This window comes from Temnothorax nylanderi, unplaced genomic scaffold (assembly GCF_030848795.1).
Source record: "Temnothorax nylanderi isolate EJ_2023f unplaced genomic scaffold, tnyl_v1.0 TNYL_tig0011_pilon, whole genome shotgun sequence".
Lineage (NCBI taxonomy): Eukaryota > Metazoa > Arthropoda > Insecta > Hymenoptera > Formicidae > Temnothorax > Temnothorax nylanderi.
Genome location: NW_027249073.1, coordinates 2,237,227 through 2,260,137, shown reverse-complemented (window position 1 = coordinate 2,260,137; position 22,911 = coordinate 2,237,227). Strand labels below are relative to the sequence as shown.

General features: G+C 36.9%; 4 protein-coding genes across 7 annotated transcripts in view; 1 reads left to right on the top strand and 3 right to left on the bottom strand.

Moving 5' to 3' along the window:
* Ckn (CRK like proto-oncogene, adaptor protein) overlaps nucleotides 1-1,174 on the bottom strand; it is a 31,254-nt gene extending 30,080 nt beyond the window's left edge. The window contains exon 1 of the mRNA XM_071697332.1: nucleotides 583-1,174. Coding sequence (XP_071553433.1) covers nucleotides 583-598 — 16 coding nt within the window. The 5' untranslated portion in view covers nucleotides 599-1,174. The remainder of the gene's footprint in view (nucleotides 1-582) is intronic.
* A 3,440-nt stretch (nucleotides 1,175-4,614) lies between these two features.
* Nucleotides 4,615-10,280, bottom strand: Sirt7 (sirtuin 7). 2 transcript variants are annotated; one of them, XM_071697334.1, is made up of 6 exons: nucleotides 10,159-10,280; nucleotides 9,838-9,894; nucleotides 9,605-9,703; nucleotides 9,363-9,460; nucleotides 8,652-8,867; nucleotides 4,615-8,133 (listed from the first exon to the last, which is right to left on the bottom strand). In XM_071697334.1, exons 3-6 carry the CDS (start codon nucleotides 9,701-9,703, stop codon nucleotides 6,978-6,980), a joined length of 1,569 nt encoding a protein of 522 aa, XP_071553435.1. In that variant the 5' UTR covers nucleotides 9,838-9,894; nucleotides 10,159-10,280; the 3' UTR covers nucleotides 4,615-6,977. The 2 variants fall into 2 exon arrangements, with proteins under 2 accessions (XP_071553435.1, XP_071553434.1); XM_071697333.1 differs by having other exon boundaries at nucleotides 9,838-10,280.
* An 832-nt stretch (nucleotides 10,281-11,112) lies between these two features.
* Nucleotides 11,113-13,112, top strand: LOC139767736 (testis-expressed protein 9). The gene is made up of 6 exons (XM_071697335.1): nucleotides 11,113-11,287; nucleotides 11,537-11,918; nucleotides 12,047-12,220; nucleotides 12,291-12,425; nucleotides 12,487-12,621; nucleotides 12,708-13,112. Exons 2-6 carry the CDS (start codon nucleotides 11,541-11,543, stop codon nucleotides 12,801-12,803), a joined length of 918 nt encoding a protein of 305 aa, XP_071553436.1. The 5' UTR covers nucleotides 11,113-11,287; nucleotides 11,537-11,540; the 3' UTR covers nucleotides 12,804-13,112.
* Cul1 (cullin 1) lies at nucleotides 13,109-22,646 on the bottom strand. Of its 3 annotated transcripts, none has more exons than XM_071697329.1 (13): nucleotides 22,553-22,646; nucleotides 20,898-21,115; nucleotides 20,620-20,782; nucleotides 20,323-20,541; nucleotides 19,995-20,249; nucleotides 19,623-19,916; nucleotides 19,261-19,524; nucleotides 18,992-19,171; nucleotides 17,378-17,527; nucleotides 17,052-17,291; nucleotides 16,878-16,981; nucleotides 16,577-16,796; nucleotides 13,109-16,319 (listed from the first exon to the last, which is right to left on the bottom strand). In XM_071697329.1, the coding sequence occupies exons 2-13, from the start codon at nucleotides 21,056-21,058 to the stop codon at nucleotides 16,239-16,241; spliced, it is 2,331 nt and encodes a 776-aa protein (XP_071553430.1). In that variant the 5' UTR covers nucleotides 21,059-21,115; nucleotides 22,553-22,646; the 3' UTR covers nucleotides 13,109-16,238. The 3 variants fall into 3 exon arrangements, with proteins under 3 accessions (XP_071553430.1, XP_071553429.1, XP_071553432.1); XM_071697328.1 differs by having other exon boundaries at nucleotides 22,295-22,602; XM_071697331.1 differs by lacking the exon at nucleotides 22,553-22,646 and adding an exon at nucleotides 21,520-21,752.
* Nucleotides 22,647-22,911: the final 265 nt, after the last annotated feature.

Here is a 22,911-nt window from a genome sequence, read left to right as displayed (position 1 = left end):
TCGTAATTTATCTACCAACGAAAACGTGACGAAATTACAACACCAACTGTACAGAATCAATCGGATAACGAAGTATCACGCTCCGAAATAAGATTACAGAAACGTAACAATCAGCGTACACATACACATACACACACATACACACAAACACAACATATACACACACACCACACAAACAAACACACACACACAAACGCGTACATACACACAAACAAACACACAACGCGCCGTATGTAAGCACACATCAGCACACACACACACGCACACACACACACACACACACACACACACACACACACACACACACACACACACACACACACACACACACACACACACACACACACACATACACGAAGCATATGCGAAGTACCGACCAATGTAACATGATCGATCTCGATACGGAAACGCGAAAGTCGGGAACGATCGTTCCCGGCGAGGACGCGGAGAATCCCGTTTTCACGAAAAGTAGAGGGGCGGGAGGGAGAAGGGGGGGGGGGAAGGACGCCGAGGAAACCGTGCGCGGGGGGACGAGGAGGTAACGTTCGGCACGTATAGAGAGATCTCGTGACGATGGCTTACCGCTGATGCGTCTCATGGCGGCTCACGACGCGGCTGCTCGCGCTCGAGGTCTCCTTCGGTGAGCAGCAGCGCGCTGCACCGTCGTAAACGCGTACGTGAGATCCCCGCGCGCAACGTAAACATACCACGCGGATCCGGGCGCCGCGGTATCATCTGCCGCGCCGTGTACACGTCGCACCCGCGGCGCGTCGACCCGCACGCGCCATTGCTCTCGCGCGCGCGCGCGAGTTCGCTGTTGGCTCTCTCTCCTTTCTTCCGCGGAGTATTCGGGAATCCGTCCGAGTACGGCGTACTCTCTTCCAACGCGGCACGCGCGCGACGCTGTCACCCACGCGCGCTGCTTTCGGCTCCGTAATCGCCTCCCCCTGCGCGCGCCCCCGAGCCCGCTGCCCCGGCACGCGAAACCGCACCACCGCGGGGGCGAAGGACAACACACGAAACGTTTAATGAGCGTTCGCACAACGCGACTTGCGCACGGGAAAACGGTGCGACGCGCGACGCGACGACCGAGCACCAGACACGCGATTCACCGCGGTGACCGCGGTGCCTTCTCGACACGAGAGTGCCGATTAGTCCCCGAAACCGCCGCCAGGGTGTACGAGCTGTCGGTGTTAAGGGGATCCTATAGCGGCAGTGCACTTTATGCACTAAGTGCACACTTTAACTCGTATTTTATTTATTATAAATGTTTAAGAGCAAAAATGCAAAATCGGGCTGTTTCGGGAACTACATATGAGCTTACTGATTAAAAATATTCTAAATGGAATAAGATTTATTCGATATTTTGGCTAAATTCTACTAATTCGTAAAAAAATTACTTAATAAACTCTGCAATTTTGTGTGCGATGGCCTTTATTGTAGTAATCGCCAATGGCGCATGTATCATGGACGGGGACAGGCGGTGTTCGAAGAGAAATATAAATAAACATTGTGATAATACTCTGTGTCTTCTATAAATAAAGATAAGCGGGGAAAATTCTTCTATAGTTGCGAGATATAATTTATGTGGTATTCGATCGATAGAAAAGTTTTATTCCGCGAACTTGAAAGTAGATCAAAATAATCGATGATACCTCGAAAGCATAAATATAATTCATGATTTTTTTTTTAAGCTTAATGTTAAAATCGACGAAGTTTAAGGATGACTTTCTCTCATCAAAATTTAAATAAATTTAATCGGCGATTAATGCAATTTGCAGTTTGTAACGGAAGTTTTAATTAGAGAGTTTATAACGGAATTTCTAATTGCTTAATTTAATTTCCCTTTCCAATCTCAATGCTATTTGGTATCGCAATTAATCTCATGTTTCTCGCGATAATTCAAATCGAGGCTACAATTAAAAGATATTACCAGATGACCAATTGAATAAAAATGTAAAACAAATCTTTTTATATCCATTTTTACCGATATGTAGATTAACTTTAATCTCGGTTCAACTTGTTCTTATCTTGTTCTAATTTTCAAAATTAGAAAAAGATGAAAATAAATTAAACCGAGATTAAAATTCTCTTAAAATCTGCGTATAATTAAAACGACATTGATCATTTCTCGATCGTTTCTAAAATCATTCGAACCGCCGCGCTGAGAGAATTATATCGCCCAATCATTCTTTTTTCAAACATCTGAATACATTCGAAAATCATTAATATGCAGAAAACGACCGTTTTATTCGAAGAACAAAAACAAATGATATCTCGGTCGTTTACAAATGGCATCTTTAGGACGAAAAGCTTTAGGGCATAACTGCCTTTAAAAGAAAACGAATCAAAGGACAAGGTCCTGAGATACACAAGTTCGTGGCGATACAGCGATGCTGCACAGAATCACCATGGCGACAAGTCGCAGGCCTCTCTCTCCCTCTATCCCCTTCTCACTCTCTCTCTCTCTCTCTCTCTCTCTCTCTCTCTCTCTCTCTCTCTCCTCTCTCTCTCTCTCTCTCTCCCTCTCTCTCTCCTCTCTCTCTCTCTCTCTCTCTCTCTCTCTCTCTCTCTCTCTCTCTCTCTCTCTCTCCTCTCTCTCTCCTCCTCTCTCTCTCTCTCTCTCTCTCCTCTCTCCTCTCTCTCTCTCTCTCTCTCTCTCTCTCTCTCTCTCTCTCTCTCTCTCTCTCTCTCTCTCTCTCTCTCTCTCTCTCTCCTCTCTCTCTCTCTCTCTCTCTCTCTCTCTCTCTCTCTCTCTCCCTCCCTCCCTCTCTCTCTCTCTCTCTCTCTCTCTCGGCCTCCTCGTTCCTTTCTCCACGTTCCCCGTTCCCCCTGCATACGCGCAACACCTCTACCTGCCTCTCCGTCGCCCTGCCACCAGCCACACCGCACACCGTCGTCCTCCGCCACCCTATGCCATCCCCACGCGCGGCTTTTTCCCGACTACGTGTTTCGACTCACCAATGTCCGCGGGTTCCGCTGCTGCACGTCGCTCGCCCGAATGGATCACCACCTCCCCGACGCGGTTCACGGAGACGGGGCGGCCGTACTCCTGGCGGCGACCTCGCGCGCACCTCGCGTCATTCTTCCGCCTCCCGGAGTCCCGGTTCCCCGCTTCGCCGTCGCCGTAGGCTCTCTCTCTCTCTCTCTCTCTCTCTCTCTCTCTCTCTCTCTCTCTCTCTCTCTCTCTCTCTCTCTCTCTCTCTCTCTCTCTCTCTCTCTCTCTCTCTCTCTCTCTCTCTCACACACACACACACACACACACACACACACTCTCTCTCTCTCTCTCTCTCTCTCTCTCTCTCCTCGTCGTTGACGTTCACCACCGCTCGTCCGTTCAAAGTTCAAAGACGCCAAGCACCGCGACGGCGAAGAACCTCGAGCGCGGGATCGTGGAGCGTCGCGATCGACGCAAGAGCTCCGCCGCGGAGGTCCTGCAATAACGGCTGCCTCGGCTAATTTTCCACCGGGGAAGCTGTTCAATGACGATTCGTCACCAGCGACGAAATTCCGGGTAGCCGGGGTTGGGTTTTGCACCGGCTAACAACGGGATAGGAGCGACAAGGAGAGACGAGGGCCAACCCCAGGCCAGGCGCCCGCGCCCGTGAACGCGAGAGCGATACTCTCCTCTCGCTCTCGCTCCTTCGCAACTTCGCATGCATATCCCGCCAGTGCCGGCGCGAGACCCGCGCGAACCCCGATATTAACCCCTTTACATGCCCCCCGTTCAAGGCTTGTCCTGGACTCTGATCGCAAAATTTAGCTTCTAATTAAAAAAGAAATTTACAATTAATTAGCTCCTATTTTTTCTTATTTGATTTTTAATCCTCTGAACCTTTGACATATATTTTAAATTATTTTTTATCCTCAGTTCATTTCTATAACGTAACAGTTTATTTCCAACATTTGTACGCTATTACATACGTTAAAAGAAACTAGGCGAGTAACGTAGGATTAATAACGTGTATTAAGATCAATGGAATTAGGCCTCCTTTTTTCAACCCTTACCTATTTCATTCAGTAATAATTTTTTAATGAGTTGACGTTTAACATTTTCTGAAGCTTATTCAGGACCGGGGCGTCCGGGGCTCATCTCAGCCAATGTGAAATTTTGCTTTTGAGCGAAGAATTTAATAATTAAGAATTTCTTAGGATATCTAACAAGACGTATACAAGATTGTACCTGAGCGATATTTCATTTATCGTGAAAGTTTATAAAGTCGAGAAACATTCTCTCATGAAAAAAGAAAAGATAAAGATAAAACGACAAAAGCACATTAACGTAATAAATATCTGACTTCTTTCGCAAAGCGGACCATTTGTATCGAAAATAGATTTTAAATAGACATATATTACTTTCTTTCTTGATATAGTGACACACGTTTCTAATTATAGGGTCTGTTTTCTATATCTGAACTAGCTGCACCAGTTTAGAGTTTATCTTTTTCCTTCCAATGTGGAGTAAAAAAGATAAACTCCAAACTAGTGCAGCCAGTTCAGCAATAAAAAACAGACTCTATGTTGTATAAACTTTAACTTTCTTATCTAAGCACTGAAATTTTAACGAAAAAATTCAGGTTTTTATATTAAAAAAAAAACACGTTACACAACACATATATGTTAATGGTGTTATAATTTCTAGGAAAAGCATTCATTTTTTTAAGTATACAATACTTGCGTACATATATAGTGACCTGGAAGAATAATAATTGCCATATTGCATCAGGTCATTCAATATATTATATTTTATTTATAATTAATATATTGCTTTAAGAGAATTGCCGATATTATATTCGTAACATGTTGAATGATACATTTAATTCTCTAACCAAACAATATTTTTTAAATTATACCATTATATATCAGTTTTGTTATTGCTTTATTCACTTTTTGTGCTTCTCTTTTATTATTTATAATTTTCAAATTAGAATAGGAAAACCTTACTTCTAGATTTTGTCTTTATCAAAAAGATAAATTTATTATTTATTCTATCTACTTTATTTTCATGCAGTAAATATTTTCTTAAACCTCTAGAAAACAATTTGGAGAGACAATAGACAATTATAAATACAAATAATTTAAATAATTATAATAATTAAATTATACAGAGATATTCAATAGAGATATATATACATAGAATATTTATGTTTTTATTCCTACATTTTATTTATATATATATATATATATATATATATATATATATAATATATAATGCTACGAATATCGTATTGATTCCAAGATATCAACCAAGAAGTGTAATTCAAATAAACATAGTCATAAATATATTATATGAAATCATTAAAAAACAAGTCATATTAAAACATGTAAGAATAAACACTAGCCAGTGTCTCACATATTTGTATACAGTTCGAATTGAAATATAAGAAAAAAAGAGAAGCAAAATATTGGACTCTTTGACACCCTTTACTATGCGCATTAGTGAAACAAATAACCAATTGTATCTGCACATACTATTGTAAATACATGTATATATTACAAATAACGAATAGATAAATGTTAAATAAATACATTTTCTTTTCCGTGGAAGTTTACGTGTATATCTTGTGAATTACACCGGTAGCTCACAAGTTACGACTTTCACAAATTAGGAAAGGAAATGGCTCGATATTTCCTACGGTATGTTAAAGACAGGTACATTTGGCCAATGTCAGATCTATCTTTACATGCCTATGAAATACATATCAGTTAAATAACATAGATAATGCGCAGTAGCAATAATTTAAATTAGGAAGCTCTTAAAATGATATATTTGTTTTTAACTACTTTATAAAAATATGTTAAATGACAATGAGATGTTCGCTAGTATTCACGTATTCTAAGACACATCCTAAAAGAGATACGTAACTATAAAATGTCTACATATTTAGTTTTATATTTATTTATGTATTACAATACGCACTTGATAGACAGGAATGAGTATGATCGACTAGGGCAAGTATTAAGCCACTTTTGATTAATTCGAGTAAGGACGCTAAATAAAACAATAAATAGAAAATAAAATAATTTTTCTATAAGTTATTAAAAGAGTTTCTAATGAGTATATGAAATATGTTGAATTTATAACCATTGTTATAAATAAATATCTATCGGACAAAATTTATATTGTTTTTACACTTGACCCAACTTATTTGCAAATATAGGAAGGATGACATTCTTGAAAATATTAACATATAAAGTTGGGTTGCAAGAAATAAACGTTTTTCATTATTTTTCGCACACATTAATAATGGTGCTAAATAATAAATCCATTAAAATTATTAATTTTGAAACATATATTAGAATATAAACCCAAACAATTTTACGTTAAAAACAAATACATTTAAATAAAATAATTTAATTTTTGTTTTAACATAATTTATAGAAAAAAAAAATTTTCCTTTAGAAACACTCACATACCACGATTTATATATTATAATAATTACCGAATTGTACAATAGATCAGTAAAATGGTGTATAAAAATCGACAATTCTCTTGAATAAAATAATATCAAGTATCTAACAAAATCAGACAATAGGGGGCACATTTGAGGAAACAAATCAAGTTGAACGAGAAAAACATTTTTGTAGTAAGATAAAGATAAATGTTTTGTTGAAAATTAATAGCTATTGTTGTTCACAATCTTTAATTAAAAATGTGCACTCCGTTTGCCTATCTTGGAGGAAAGTTTAGATAACCATGGCAGAGCTCGATAACTTCTATTTTGAAGTGGACAAAAATAATGGATTGCTTTTTCATCATTAGGAAATACTTCCAAAATTTCAGTCTATTTCTTTTTTAAAGCTTTGAATACTGGAATCAAATTGCTATAAATCTACAAAATATCCAAGAGTTTCATTATGATATGGAGGCTTTAAATACTTATGTATGTAAATATATTGTTTAATATAAGATTATATTGTATAATCCCGATAAATAGTCGGCCAAGCATATTGCATAGATTTACATAGAGTGGATGCTACCGCTTCCTCTTCATACCCTTACGATATCCTTTGCCAAACCAGCCTGGATTCTTTGGAGATGCTACGGGAGTGTCCGCGCGAATCACTAGAGCACCTTCCTCTTGCTTCTGCTCGTTCTCGGCCTTTATCGGTGCTGGACAGTCCCCGTCACGTTGATAATACAAACAGGTAAGGGAGCCCTCGTGCTCCATACAAAACGAACACGCTGGTTTCGGTTTCGGTGCCTCCGCTGGCACGTTTGGTATTTGTATAAAAGGATAATAAAATAATGGCGTCAACTGGGGATACATGTACATAGGAGGAAATGGCAAGCCCATAGACAGAAACGGTAATGCGGCGAAAAATGGTGCCGGATAAGTGGTTGTTATATCAGCTACCGCTATTGACGATATGCAGTCTTCTTTATCGGTTTCTTGCACCGCGTGCAAGACATTCTCATCGCTACTTTGGCTTAGAGGCTCCTTAACGGCTGGCTCCTCGAGGCATGGTTGAGTCTTGGTGAGTTGCTCGCCGTTTTGAAGCTTTACCACATGAAAAAAGATCGGATCCTTTGTGCGATTATACTGCGGTATCTCCAGTCCCAAGTGGCTCATGACTTTCCTCATCACTTCGTCACATTTCCCGTTTATCTTTAAAACCGCATTCTCGTCTTTCGGTGTCCACTGTAAATTGACAATGTACAGAGAGGCTCTCTTCTGCACGGGCTTGTCCATTTGCCACAACCACGGATACTTCTTAAGAACCTTCAGACTAGAACCCAAACACAATATAACATCCGCTTGCTTCGCAGCTCTACTCGCTCCGTTCCAATTGATTGGCCAAGGCAGATTACCCCTCTCGCCGAAATGGACGATAGAATCTTGCAGCATCGAATTACATCTGTGGCATAATCTTCCCGTGCCGTGCTGGTATCGCGCAGTCTTTTCAGTAACGTCGAAAAGTCTCCAATATTCTCTAGACGGCTTGCACGCTCTACAAACTTCCACATACATATTGCCGTGCACCTCGGACAGAAGATTACGCGGGATACCACTGCGTAAGTGTAATCCGTCACAGTTTTGGGAAACCACATGTTTGAGAACTCGCGCTTTATACAATGCGTAAAGGGCCATGTGCGTCACGGTTGGTTCAGCTTGACTGAGATCATGATTCCTGTTGGATAAATGGTGTAACAATAGATACACGGATTATAAATATAAAATAATATAATATAAAATGTATAAAAATGTAAATATAATATTCCTTCTTATTTAAATTGTTATTCACAGGTATTATGTCTATTATGCTACGATTATTATTGATAATTTGTACTGAACCGTACAATATCAAAGAGATCTTACGGCAAATTGTCTTTATTCATTTTTTCAAAATAGTAAATAATAAAAATGCACAATCGATAAATGTAAATCACTACAATGGACACAAGGTAACTAGAAATATAAATAGAAATGTACGTGGGATCTTTTGCAAATTTTATTGAGCAGTTTCAACTAGTCGACAAAGATTAACGAAAGAAAATGAAAAAGGAAAGATTATTGACCATCATATGTGAAATTTTTCATAAATTTTATTGGACAGTCTCGACTTATCGAATAGTGAAGGCTAATAAGCCAAAATAAAACAAAAATTATTGACACGTAAGATGAAGTTCCAGTTAAAATGATTCCTACCCAATGTCCTTTCCTTGTTGCATACGAGTCCAAACTCCGTTAGTGCCTCTGTAGTCTGGAATAGATGCCGCCGTGCTAATACCAGCGCCAGTGTACACCGCGAGTGACGTTGCTCTACTGATCGCCGCTGCCAAGCGTATGCATTTTTCCTCCAGGATTTCCGGCGCGTCCTCAACTTCCTCCAATCTTGCCTTTATTTTATCTCGTTTCTCTTGCCTGCAAGTGTAGATAAGTGAGTTACACATAATTTTGTATTCCCTTTAATATCAAAGAATACATTGTTAGCATGTTAATGCGCGTCTCATTGACATTGCACTGCAACTAAGAATTGTTATATAGCAAAACGTTATTAATAGATTATAGATATAATCTATTAATAATAATTTATACACAAAAGGAATTTTATATTTGTTTATATTCCATTGAAAATTATAATCTATACCAAAATGAAAAGGTATTAATGTATTAAATATGTATATTTACAGATATCTTTCTATATTATTAGAACATAATTTGTGACCAACAAGATATATTTACATGTTTATCACGTAGTGAACCATCGCACAAAAATGTAAAAAATAATACAGAAATATCCGATAAACCTGTACGAGCCTGGGACAGGATCTTACTCCGTTTCCAAGGCAGATTTGACTACGAACGACGGCATCGTCTATTCGACATTCTTAAAAGTATCCTCGTAATGGCCATTACCGTAAATTAACCTCCTTCACCACGTCGCTGCACGAGGCGAGTATCCCGGTTTCCTCCGCCGTCCTGTCAATCTCGGACTTCTGCAAGATCGCCGCCACCTGACAAAAGAAACGTCACGCTTCAGTGAGATTTGTTTACGATATCCCGGAGGATATCTCGCTGGGCGGCGAAGGTTCAAGGTTCGAAACGTGATTCACGTGAACGATAGCCCGGCGAGCGGGGATCGTCCGACGCGCGCGTACCTTCTTGAGAGTGGCCACTCTCTCGTCCTTAACTTTGAACGGCTTCAAAGCGGCGGAACGTCTTCGCGACAGGAACCTCTCGTCTCTCGTCTCCTCCATCTTTAATCAAAACGGTGCGCGCAGTGACGTACCATTGCCCATGCTTTGATACGTTTCTCCTTACGTCTCCCGTCGGTTCTCGTTAGACAAGGATCGACGTCGGCGGTCGGTCTCGCATGCCTCGCGAAAAGTACCTTTCAGCCCCACCGCTGCCGCCGTCCGAGACGTTCCTTCCTCGGCTTGGTATATCACTGACAACAGGACAATGACAGATACGACGATAAGCGGCGAGAAGCGAGCGGATCGGTCGATGTGTACTTCGAAGATCCTTTCCGCGATTAGATCTTCCGCGCGTTACGACGATATCACTCGCGTTTTTCGGTACGAGAAGGGTTAGGTTAGGTTAGGTCGGATTAGCTAAACGGAAACTCGAAAGAAGACGCGACGAAATGTCAAAAGCGATTGCCAATGTCTGCTGGAAGGATTAATGAGATTATTCGATTGAACACGCTCACCTCGAATTTTGGAGCCGGAAACGCTTATTCGCCACCTTGTTATACCACCGGAAGCGTAATTTGGAGGAGTCGATGGAGATGAAATTGTCGCACGCGGGTGAAAGGAATGATTCCGTGCCTTTATATCACCTTATACGCGTACACATTTACATTTAGGTGGACTGCTTGTGATAAAAGAGAAAATATTAATTGATGATCGGATAATTTATTAAAATAAAATACGATGGAGTACGTGAAAATTGTTGCGTTGCCGAATTCTTTTGTTGTAAATTTTCTCCAGCGTTTCTTGTCTGAATATACACGCATATATAGGTATGTGTTATTATACACGTTACATGGCTGAAATTCAATTTTTTTTCTTTGAAAATGCATCGTATAAATTTTATATATCATTCGCATAATAAATCGTATAATTATATGCAATTGTATTAAAATATGTCTATATATATTTCCTTTCTCTTCCTTTCTCCTAATGTATATATAATCGATAATCGATCTGTCCATATATATACTAGGAAAAATATACTAAAAAGAATATAATCATAATTAAAAAATAATTAGAAGAATAACTTTGTAAAAAAAAAAAAAAATGCGAAAATTATCCTTTTAATTATTTTTAAATTCTTATTATTTTTCTTGTATATAACAAGAAAAGTAACATATGTTTTTATATGAAAAATTTTTTACCGGGTTAAACTGTTTTTAACTTTTATATTCTGGGTGATCCCAAAAAAGCTTTTAGGAAATTATTCCTCTTCTAATTAAAAAAATTACATGCGATTTTATTAATTAATTACATGATTTTAAATAAGTTTGTTACTTTTTACACAAAATGAAGTTATTTTAAATCATTGCTCCTTGCTTTCCGTCTATATAATGTCGAAAAATTTTCATCGATTAAATTATTACATTATTTAATTTCAAATGTATTATGTACCATTTGCATCATGTTACACTATTATCACTATTATCATATTCCATCAATATATTTTCTAACCTTAAAAGGTGTCGCTTTTATATAGTAGCCGATTATTTTTCTCACGGTGTAAACAACGATTTTAAAGGACTTTTCAAGCCTTCTTTTTATTACAAAGAAGCATTGAATGAACGTATTTCCATAAAAACTAACGTAAGTTGATTAAGTCAAATATTTATCCTAATTCCATCGTGTATTTGTAACAAAATATGTAACTTACATTCGATATAAGGATATGTGAGACAATTAAGCTAGATCAGATCACATTAACCGAAATACAGACTTAAAAATAGATAAATTATCAGAATGACTTATATGTCTTACTGAAAGTTATTGTTTTTTATTATTGCCATGTTAATTACAAGCATGTATAATTTGTTCAACAATACGATATTATTTTAGAGACATGTCTGATGATTTATTGGCAAAGGAAAAGGAGTTCTATCGACTGAATCGTGATCTTCAGCTAAAGACGCGCGATGTAATGAAGACCGTTGATTCAATCATACATGCTCGTACCGAAAATTTATTTAACGATGCGAATCCAAATTTGGAAGATGCAAAGGCTGTGCGCTTAGGAGATACGGCACTAAGGATAGATAAACAATTAAGAACATCGTCAATCAAAGTCTCTGAAGCTCCATCGGTAGAATGTATCGACGACACTGAAATTCCAAAGAAAGATAGCAACGTCGGAAATAAAGCTGTTATCACTTTGCTCAAGGGCAAGATAGATATGCTGTATAAAAAGTTACAAGCGGTGCAACTCGAGTATAACAATAAGGTAATGTCTCTTCTCATTTTGTCGCTTGCTGTTGTAAATAAGGGAGTGTTTGAAAAAATTAAAATACCTAACTGCCTAAAAATTCTTAGACTTATGAAAATAAATTTATGATATATGTTTATACATAGTGCGATTATTGCAAAGAATTAGAGGTGGAGAAGAAGAAGCTTGACGACGCTCAAATTAAACTGCGCAATCAGATAGAAACGTTAAACGATACAGTTACAAAGTTGGAACGTGTAAATTCGGATACGCTATCAGACTATCAAGCTTTGAGCAACGAAAATATTGTCTTGAAGAAGGTATCTTTATAGCATCTGTTTGTTATATGTTACACAACTGTTAGTCTATTACGGAGATATTCTCTTTTAGGACTTAGAAAGTCTTAAGAAAGAGATGAGAACATTGAATCAACAGTCAACCAATCTCGATGTGAGATTAAACAGATCTCTAGAAAGCAACGAGAAACTCAAAAGTGCCTTAAAGTGTAGCCAGATAGAAGAGAAGGTATAATAAAGTATACCTAAATCTGTACAATCTAAATCTGTAACGCGTATCCACTTTGTAGGAATTAAGAAATCAAATCAGAAAGTTACAAGACGATAAGAGATTAGCCGTAAAGAATTTGGAGAAACAGCGGTCGGAATTGGTGCAAGCATTTAAGAAACAGACGCTACTCATAGATAATTTGAAGAAACAAAACGTATGTACATTGTATTTCGTCATTAACTTCTTCTATTTGTGCGGCATTACATAATATGAATTTTTTACAACTTTATAATTTTGTAGATACATTTGATGGCAAATGGGCAAATCACCTTAACGAAAGAAGACTTTGCGAAGTTGTTAGAGTGGAAACCTCAGAAAGTCACTGATGTATCGTAATAGCGTTTATGGTAATATTGTTCCTAGTCAATCTACATCCCGGGACCATTTCTAAATGTCCCCATTTCAGGGACACTTTGTATAAAACATTAATCGAATGACTGTAACTTATGTACTGTACAAAAGATGAAATTAATCCCATTTTATAGCTATTTATATTTTACAGTATTATATATTACAGCACAAATCAGATTTGATATACATCTTTTTATAGAAAGCGTATATGTATTTATTTCACATATCAAAATCAAGTATTATCGAATTGAAATATTTCATGCTTCATCAATAAAGACTTACATTCGTGATTCATCAGATATTGTTATTTTTTTATTAATAATTCTGCGAACATTTATATTTCATGTTTCTGTTCCATTCCATATGCATGCGTGTGTTTACTGTGTTTACAGCAATTCATTGACTTTATATAAAATAGCAAATGCATATCTGACTAAATAGACCGTAAAAGGATTTGCAGATTTTTTCAACATATCCAATAAGTATAAGTGAATATTCTACTACAGTAGACAGGCAGCAGATTGGTATCAAATGTATCCGCATTAAACTTCTACTAACAGAACTTACAAACATAACAGGACGGTGTATCTGCATCCTACAGATTTCGTTCGGCTTCTGTCGTCATATTTTATTAGCAAATTCTGCTATATTTCTATTAACGTAACATGCCAACGACATTGCATACAAGTCTTGCATTAAATCTGCAGCCTTTCTGTTAAGATGTGTAGCAAACATTATGTAAGATCTGTTCTCGACAAACTTGTCCACGTAATCGTAAGAAAATGAGATCTTCGCAGTCGCTATGGAAATCATACATTTTGCGGATAAAACTTGTTTTAAGGCTTGATAATTTTTCTATTTTTCCTATCCGAGGATTAAAAGCAAGGTAATAACAAGGTAATAATAGGAGATCGCTCTAAAAAAATTGATTTCCATCGTGACTATATCAAATCCAAGTCGTTTTACGTTTCACAGTTTCAAATGTCTCATTCAATTTATTTACATAACTTCTGCGTTTGGTGCGAGGAATAATAACTGACAATAACAAACTTTCGAGTGTACAAAAATTCGAAGCGTTCAGGTTTTGCCGCGAATATCAACGCGAATATAAATATCCATTATTTGCCTTTACAATTGCGACGCATTTAAAATAGTGTCACGCGCCGAGCTATACAAATTAAAAAAAAATATGCAGTTCATCAAAATTATCAATGATATTTCACTGGGTGATACACATAAATGTTAAGGCCTCCGCACAATGAAAAATATAAGGAACAAGAAACAGATATTAGCGATTAGGACTAAAGAATCAAGAATAAAGTTGGACGCACGATGAAAAATACAGGCAACAGAAACAGGGAATAACACAGGCAATAGATTTTTAACCTATCGGAAGCCGTGTATTAATGCTACACCAGCTTTATTCCTGATTTCTTATTTGCAATCGCTAATATCTGTTTCCTGTTCCTTGTATTTTTCATTGTGCGGGGGCCTCTAGTGTTCCTTCTGCGATAAAAAGATTGTAAATCTTCGACCTAGGTGATGTATACCATAGTATATGTCTAAACTTACAAAAAAGCGAACAAACTTACTTTCGCAAACAATTCGTCGAAATCGCTTCTTTTTATGTAGAAATTAAATAATAGCAAATATCACAAGTACATGGATAAAGACCGTATGATAATATAGTCGGTATCCCTCTGCACAACCTATAGCTCGAATAACATTACGTTAATGCTTTCGTAATTTGAAAAGGAAATTCGCAGTACACTTTAATAAAATACATTAAGTTAATGTTTTTCTGTTAAATATGTAGACGTTGTTACTCACCCTGCGGGTAAGTATGTTAATACAATTTAATTACAATAATTCTCAATTTATTCCTCTTCAGATTTTTATCATTGACAATATGCCATGAAAAAATGTCATTAATATTTGAGTATCTAAGATCATGATACATGTACTTAAAAATTCTAAACTTCTCTCTCTCTCTCTCTCTCTCTCTCTCTCTCTCTCTCTCTCTCTCTCTCTCTCTTCCGTTCATTTTTATACACATATTGAGTTTTAAAACTCAATCTCGAGATGATCGTACCTATTATGAGCGCTTATAATTACAGGATCTACAATTCTTCCTGACCCTTATTGAGGGCACTAAAGTTAAGATTCACATAAGCACCACTTGTAGCTTACGTTTGTTACTCGTTTATATATATACTTTTTCATTTTTAAATCCTATTATATCATAAATATTCTTACTGTTTCGATATTGCACGAACATCAAGCGTTTCTCGCAACTCTTTACCACAGCAATAAAAATTTTACAAACATATAAACAAATGTATTCAAGATCAATCATCATTAAGTTTAACCAGCATATTAATCTTCAAATCCTGTTTCGGCCCAAAGATAATCGAGACAATCACCTCACCAGACACTTTGCATAGAAAAAATTATACTCTTAAATTTAATTGTGTAAAATGTTGATTTCTTTTTTTTTAGCGATCGCGTGAATTGAGTGAATTGGTGTTAGTATACTCTCGAAAAGAAATTATTAGCAGATTTGTAATTTCTTGTAATTTCAAATATTCTATCTAGGACACGCAGAGTTGACGTAATTATGCTATCGCGCAAAAACATTTGAATTGCTATGATTATGATAGAATTTTACATATATTGATATAAAATTTTCCGGCTTATGTATGCCTATTGTAAAAGTTAAACTTTTGCTAAAATGCATTACTATCTATGTGCTCGCAAATTTTTGTACATTCTGCCTTTTATTATATAGTACATCTTATTGTAATGTGTGTGTGTGTGTATGTGAAGTTGATTTCTTTTCGTATAACCAATTACAATTTATGATAATCTTTTATATATATACATATATAATAGTGGACATAACACATCTTTTACTTCCTCCACATTTACAATACGCTCCTTTCAGTTTGTAAAAAATAAATTATTCTTAGTATTTTTTCAGTTACAAGGCTGGAAAATATTGGTGTTAATAATGCAATGAAAATACATACTTCTTTTTTTTATAATTTTATATAATTATCTATTGATTATCTGAAGTCTTAAATGATGATCTTGTAATACTACAGCAAAGCGATACTCGCCTCGTTTTGAAAATCAGCACAGACAGTAACACACCTAGCATTGGCTAATAATTACGAAATAATTTTATTAACAATCTTTTACGCTATATCCATATATCTTTTAAAAGATATATAAAAAGCCAGACTCTAAATGCGACCAGAATGACAGTATGGTACAAGGGTATTCATGTACAGAATAAAAATAGGGAATTACATTCGAGACCTTAAATAAATAAGTCTGATACGTATATATCAATGAAAGTGAGTGAGTGATTGTGTATGTTATTTTTATTTTGTTTTTGTTGCTGTATCGTTGCCCTGATCATGCCAGATAGCTGTAAGTGTCCTTTTGTCCTTCTGTGCGCTCCAAATATTCTTTTTCAATTAAAATATCTATACATTTCTGCAAGAAAAGTATTTTAGGTTTATTAAAACATTGGTATTATTATTGCGTAATTTTTATATTTACACAAATCAGTAATATCGTCTTTATAGGATGTTTTAAAATATATGGAGGGATAAAAACCATAATGGTGCAAGTCAAATTTTTTAAAATATTGACTCGTGTGCATAGATGCAATTTATATATTATATAGATTGCATCTGTGCACATGAGTGATATTGGAAAAAACAGAATCTTTTTTAAATAAATAAACTCACCTTAATGACATGTACTCTCGGCTTGAATCTAGAGCTTAATTGGTTCAATACTTCCGCCACCAACTGTTGATGCTTCAATACTTTCCGCATTTTCATAATTCTAACAATTGCTGCCTGAATTAAAAGTTTCCTATCTTCTTCTATGTGTTTGTGCGTAGTCTCTTGTTCAACCTTTAATTCCGTCTTCATCGGTATATTAATATTTACCCTTAATTTTTTGCTGTTAAACGAATAAATACTGTTGTAGCAATTGTTATAAGTAGTAGTTGGAGATATGTATATACATATAAAAGTGACATACTTTTTGTATCCTGTAAAAAGTTCTACCGTCGATAACGGGGTCAGTTCAGCTACATCATCGCTAGCTGCAGTTAAAAGCTTGGCTTTCAAAAGTATTTGAATAACCTGTACGAAGAAACTCTTAGTATTTTATATATTCAACATATTGCCTACCACTATCAGACTGTCACATTACCTGCAGTAAAAAATCCATCTTTATTTGTGTTGCATATTGCAGTTGTTGTATTGTCCATGACGTAGATCCATTGTACGCTAACAAAACTGCCATTTGGAAAGTCGATGCTTGCAATGTATATCTGTTCTTAAAACAATTTGTATGTAGCTCCCCCTTAGACATATTATATAGCCAATTTAACTTTCTGCCGCTGTGTTGTGAACTATAGAAAGTAGTGAACCTATGTACAGATCTTTCTAGCTGCAAGTGAAAATTATGAGTAAGTAAGTAATCGGCGAAGGTCCCAAAAGAAAAGATTAAGATTCGATATTTTTGGCACGTTTTACCTCGCTTGGCAAAGAAAATGTAAAGGACTGTTGGAATGGCCATGAACCAGAAGATAAAACTTGTATACTGAAATCTATATCTAAAGGGTCATTAGAATTTGTCAAGTGCCTCCTGAATTGTTCATTTAGATCCTTTGATACACCAATGTCCTATGGATAAATTGTTACAATTACATTGTAATATTTTTTAAGGATTCTTAATAACAAAATCCGTTATCTATTGATAAGATCTCAAAATTATACACAATCTATAGAATACTACAATAAGGAACTAATTCTTAGAAGTGTATTTTACATGTTAACAAGCATCATATAAATATATATCTGCAAATATTGAATTAATCTTTTCAAATTTTACATTATAAAAAATATTTTAATCGAAATTGTTCTTAAAAATAAGTGTCTTGGTCGTTGAATCATAAAAAAAGATCTACTACATAGCCTATACATTGCTCAAACTTCTGTGCACTGTTTTTTACTTAGGAATATTTTAAATAGCTTGTTTATCAATCAATTCAGAAAATATCTACAATTGTATCGTGAAAGTTTATTAAAAAATTCAGAACACTAAAAATAAAGTTACGTTCTCGTTCGATTAATCCTTTGTTGCAAAAATTTTCTGTTAAACATAATTTGCGGAATTTAGTACATGAAGGTTTTTAGGATTGCTAATTGCAAATCTAAAAACGAAATTTAATAAATCAAAATAATGGATTCAATATAACAGCCAAATTAAAAAAAACATATTTACGTATAAAATTATACACGTAAGTTTTTTAGGCTTCTGATTTTAAATCTGCAATCAAAATTTGAAAATACAAAATGGGAGATACAATATCAAAAAATTTTTTGCTATTTTTTAACGAAAATCTCGCTCTTAGCATAATCCAAAATCGATGAGGACGTGGCGAGTTTCTAGTTCCATGTTCCTTTATTTTTTTAAATTTTGTTTTTAAAATTAAATTTTTTTATATTTTTTCAATTATTTTCAAAATTCTTACAACAGAATCTTGAAAAGTGTCAAATTCCGATTGTAATAAAATTTCATTTAGAAGTGATAAATGAATTTAGAAATTAGGTAGGGCTAAAAAAAATAATAATTACATATTTATGTTTTTCATGTACACACATACAAGTCTTAGGAACATAATGATACCAAATGTGTTATTTAAACCAATTACGAAATTCATAAAAGCATAGAATAACTGCGAATAACTGCGTGTTCCCATATAGAAACACTATGCAACAAAGGGTTAACTTAACCACTGTGTCAAAAATTATCTGAAACAGCATAGATTTAAACACATAAATATATGCACATTAATATGCATTAATATTTGCAAGAATATTATTTACTTGTTTAATTAAATATAATCAAGGTTAATTGATAAATTTTCATGAAAGTATATTTCTGCAATACTCCTCCTCGAAAAAATCACTTTAAATATTTCCCTTAACACAAAACCATGAAAAGTATGGTAGATACTGAATATTTGCAGGTATATCATATCGAGTTCACAACAAGTTTTAATCAATGCGAGTAGAATAGAATAGAAAAATTTAATCTCACATTTTAAAAACATTCTGTATCTGTGATTAAATAACATGTTATACCTGGAACATGCGTTGTAACTTTGAAGTATACTCAAATCCACAGGCTTGTTTCAGCTTAGAGATCATGGAAGCCTCCGCGTCGTCGCTGGCAGACATATGTTGCACCAATCGTTTCGCTAACATCTTGCTATAGAATTTTTGAAATACATCTTTGTCTTCGATATATTTAAATACTACCATCTGTAAAGAAAAATTATAAATGCGGTCAACGCGGGTTCTTTGTTCAGAGAACTCAAGCACAGAAATAAATAAATGTATCATATACTTACAACTTGATTAAGAGTGTCTTCAAGTTCCGCCTCTTCTGGATTTTTACTACTCTTTTTAAGCAGCAGATCGCAATATTTGGCTAATAATTCAGGTGACTTACTGCTGCTATTTGCTGCCCTTGTGACAGAATTGCTATTGATAAACCGTCCGCAAGCCTTGTCCAGGGCAGCAACGAAGCCGCTATCATTATTAAACGCGACCAACACTAAAGCGTTGTACTTCTTGTGTACCTCCAAGATCGTGTTTACATAAATTTTCGGATCCTGCGAGTGAGAGAAAGACCGTCAATTCACTTAGGCGATTTGCGATATCTCACGTGTGCAATAGTTACATTATCAGTTACATTAAATGAAAAACGTACGTTAGCTGCCGAGTCTCCGCACTTATCTATAGCTGCGAGACCTTGATTGGCAATATGACTTTCTAAAAGATTTCTCAATTCTCCAAGGCCATTTGGTATTCTCGCTACTAGCTGATACATCCTACCCAAATCTGTGTTCTTATCAGCGTCCAGAAGATTCTGGAACTCAGAATGGAATATATCCAGATGTTTCTCGATAAGTACCCTCTCGCATGTTTTCGCCAGTCGCTCGTGAGTCGTTTGATGCAAGTAAACGCGAACTCGCTTCTGCTCTTCCAATAATCTTTGTTCCGCCTGCACAGAAAAGAAGATGCAAAGAAGAGTTAAATATAATTCTTTCGCATATTTATCAGTATTCTCTTTTGGAAATACCTTTTTCATATATTCCGTTACAGGATTTTGCCTAAGAAATTCGGAACTCTCGCGATTGTAGAATCGTTCCGTATCCTCGAGAAAGATATTTTCAAATGAATCTTTATACACCGTTAGATTTTGCCCTTTCGCACCCGGGTCTTCCTCGTTCAAACCCAATTCTACGTAACAATTGATGACGCCGCTAACTAATCGGGTATTTATCGTCTCACCATTGCGTTCTCTCTCGATTAATTTAAGCACTGCATTAGTAACCTAGAAGAAAGCACAGATTTGTCGCATGTGTGCGTAACAAATACACCTTGGTACTCGCAAGAATATTATTTACCTGTCTATTTAAATGTTTAAATAAATTATCTCGCCAAGTAACCAAGGCTAATTGATAAATTTCATAAATTCCTTTGCGGCCTTCCTCGCATTCTCTTCGTACCCAATGGCGATTGAGGTATGCACATACGCCGTTTAATACTTTACTACTGAATTGATATTCCTCCCATTGTCTCGTGTAGAACTGCAGCACATCCTCGTCCATCAAGTCAACGCCGTGCTGCGAGTAATACATTAGTATTGCGACACTTGTTCAAAAATCTTTTGATCAAAAGCACGACATTTATAATACACTTACTTTGAGTAAATTAATAAGATAATTCCTAAGAAAATCACGCAGGCGTTTGTATAGCTCCAAACCCACTAACTGCGCGCCTCCTTGCTGAATTTGTCCCTTTTTACTCTTAGTTGAAGTCCTGGTTAGCTGCTGATGAACGCTTGTACAGTAATTATATACATGTCTATAGAAATTTTACGATGTAATAGGAAAATACATGACAATGCAAACAATCAGTTTGCAGGAGGAAAAAAAAAGAAAAAAAATTAGAGAATTATCTTTCACGATATAAAGGATACGTGTACAGCTCTATGTATCTTGGCTTCGACATGCACTGCCTGTTATAGACTTGCTCTATGCCCTCGCGCAGATCTCCCCAAATTTGATCCAAATCTATCTGCTTGAGGCCCGGGGGACCTTGGTGACTTCCAGCCCCTCCGCCACCTCTATGCCCCGACATCCTGTTCCTATATGCTTGTCGCGTGAGCGTCACTGCCGCTATATGCTACTGTAATTTCTGCAGAAATAAACACTGGATAACGTTCTTTTAATGGGATTCACTTAACCCTTACAGTACAAACATGGATATTTCGTGTCCGTTTCACTTCTATACATGGAAGTTTCTCGAAATTTCAAAGAATCCCCACTTATACTACACTCAACTTTTTTCCGAAATGAAGTACAGACACTTGGTCTAGAAACTGGAAAATATAAATTTTTTGAACCACTTTAAATAAATGGAAAAGTAGTCGGACACGTTAATACCCACGTTTGTATGAATAAGATGCCGTTCTTCACATTGTACTGTAAGGGTTAATTACACACATATACGTTACACACGTTACGACTCAAAGTGTAAGTTAGGGGACGATAAGGTACAAGCTGATGAAAAGAGATCGCTTCTTTACATAAATATGGTACCATCTAGGATAAGGAGCATTTCCGTTATCTCCGAATCATTCGTATAGGATATCTTTAAACTCGAGATTAAAAAAAAAACGAAAAAAGTCCGGAAAGCCGAACGACGCTTAACAACGTGTCGCAAATCGGAGCGGATGTACTCTATCGAGAATATTCCAAATTCGTCGCAGATAAAAGAGCTTTGTGAAAGGGAAAGGTTAACCGACGGATGGGTATTCCGTTACATTGTGATGCACGACTCATTCCTTCGGAGCGACCAAGACAGAGACAGAGAGAGAAAGAAAGAGAGAAAGAAAGAGAAAGAGAGAGAGAGACAGAGAGAGAGAGAGAGAGAGAGAGAGAGAGAGAGAGAGAGAGAGAGAGAGAGAGAGAGAGAGAGAGAGAGAGAGAGAGAGAGAGAGAGAGAGAGAGAGAGAGAGAGAGAGAGAGAGAGAGAGAGAGAGAGAGAGAGAGAGAGAGAGAGAGAGAGAGAGAGAGAGAGAGAGAGAGAGAGAGAGAGAGAGAGAGAGAGAAAGAGAGGCACGCATAGGCACACGGAGAACGGAGTAGGAGCGAGTGAGCGCGACGGAAAGAGAGAGAAGGAGAGATGTCGAAATAGAGGCCTACTCGCGTTCTCGTTGTGCGCACCATATTCTTTTTTCTCTCTCTCTCTCTCTCTCTCTCTTCGTTTCTCGCGACTCTCGCGAGGCGAAAAACGACCGCCGTCGGAGAGGAACAAGAGGCATCGTCGCCTCGTGGGACGTTAAAGGGGGGAAAAAAAAACCCACGCGCTCACCTGAACGATGTTCACCACCACATAACAGGAATAACAACGGCCGAGGAGCGAGTCTCGTAACGAAAATGCGGCGCAGGGCCCCGCTTTGTTTCGCAAACGCGTCGGAAACGACGCGAACGCTTCTCTCCACACGAGGAAATTTTTCGCCGGGAAACACCTCCGCTCCCGTGCCCGTTACAATCAACGTCCTGTGCGACAATGAGCGCGGCGACACAACCGGAGCGAACCCAACGTACGGTGGCTCAAAAAATTACCTACCACCGCGGATCCGCTGCCTCGGTTCTCGAACAGGTTAGGCCGCCAACGTTGCCAACCGCAGCGCGCGATCTAACCATCGTCCCAACGAAACGTACGGAAAATACTAAAAGTACTAAAAATCTATAGGGTGCTAGAAATCGCGCTCCGAGATCTCGGACGGAGAAAGAATTGACCAATCACATTTAAACAATTCGGACAATTGACCAGTGTGAATGGGCGCGTTCAGCAGACCAAGCCGCTCAGTAGCAGTCGAACGTGATTGGCTCTTACTTTTAGAACCAACCAATCAACGTAGAGTGTTGATAAGACGAACTCAACAGTTGTGTCTGCTGAACGCGGCCATTGGTCACAAGGCTTCA

What these genes read in the sequence shown, in the direction of transcription:
- LOC139767736 (XM_071697335.1), top strand. Translation starts at nt 11,541, where the DNA reads ATGTCTGATGATTTATTGGCAAAGGAAAAGGAGTTCTATCGACTGAAT. An exon ending in AACTCGAGTATAACAATAAG is followed by an intron (nt 11,919 to 12,046) that starts GTAATGTCTCTT and finishes GTTTATACATAG; the next exon opens with TGCGATTATTGCAAAGAATT. An exon ending in AAAATATTGTCTTGAAGAAG is followed by an intron (nt 12,221 to 12,290) that starts GTATCTTTATAG and finishes ATTCTCTTTTAG; the next exon opens with GACTTAGAAAGTCTTAAGAA.
- Sirt7 (XM_071697333.1), bottom strand. Translation starts at nt 9,703, where the DNA reads ATGGAGGAGACGAGAGACGAGAGGTTCCTGTCGCGAAGACGTTCCGCC. An exon ending in GAGTGGCCACTCTCAAGAAG is followed by an intron (nt 9,461 to 9,604) that starts GTACGCGCGCGT and finishes TTCTTTTGTCAG; the next exon opens with GTGGCGGCGATCTTGCAGAA. An exon ending in GTGAAGGAGGTTAATTTACG is followed by an intron (nt 8,868 to 9,362) that starts GTAATGGCCATT and finishes CTACACTTGCAG; the next exon opens with GCAAGAGAAACGAGATAAAA.
- Cul1 (XM_071697329.1), bottom strand. Translation starts at nt 21,058, where the DNA reads ATGTCGGGGCATAGAGGTGGCGGAGGGGCTGGAAGTCACCAAGGTCCC. An exon ending in ATCTTATTAATTTACTCAAA is followed by an intron (nt 20,542 to 20,619) that starts GTAAGTGTATTA and finishes TATTACTCGCAG; the next exon opens with CACGGCGTTGACTTGATGGA. An exon ending in TTAAACATTTAAATAGACAG is followed by an intron (nt 20,250 to 20,322) that starts GTAAATAATATT and finishes GCTTTCTTCTAG; the next exon opens with GTTACTAATGCAGTGCTTAA.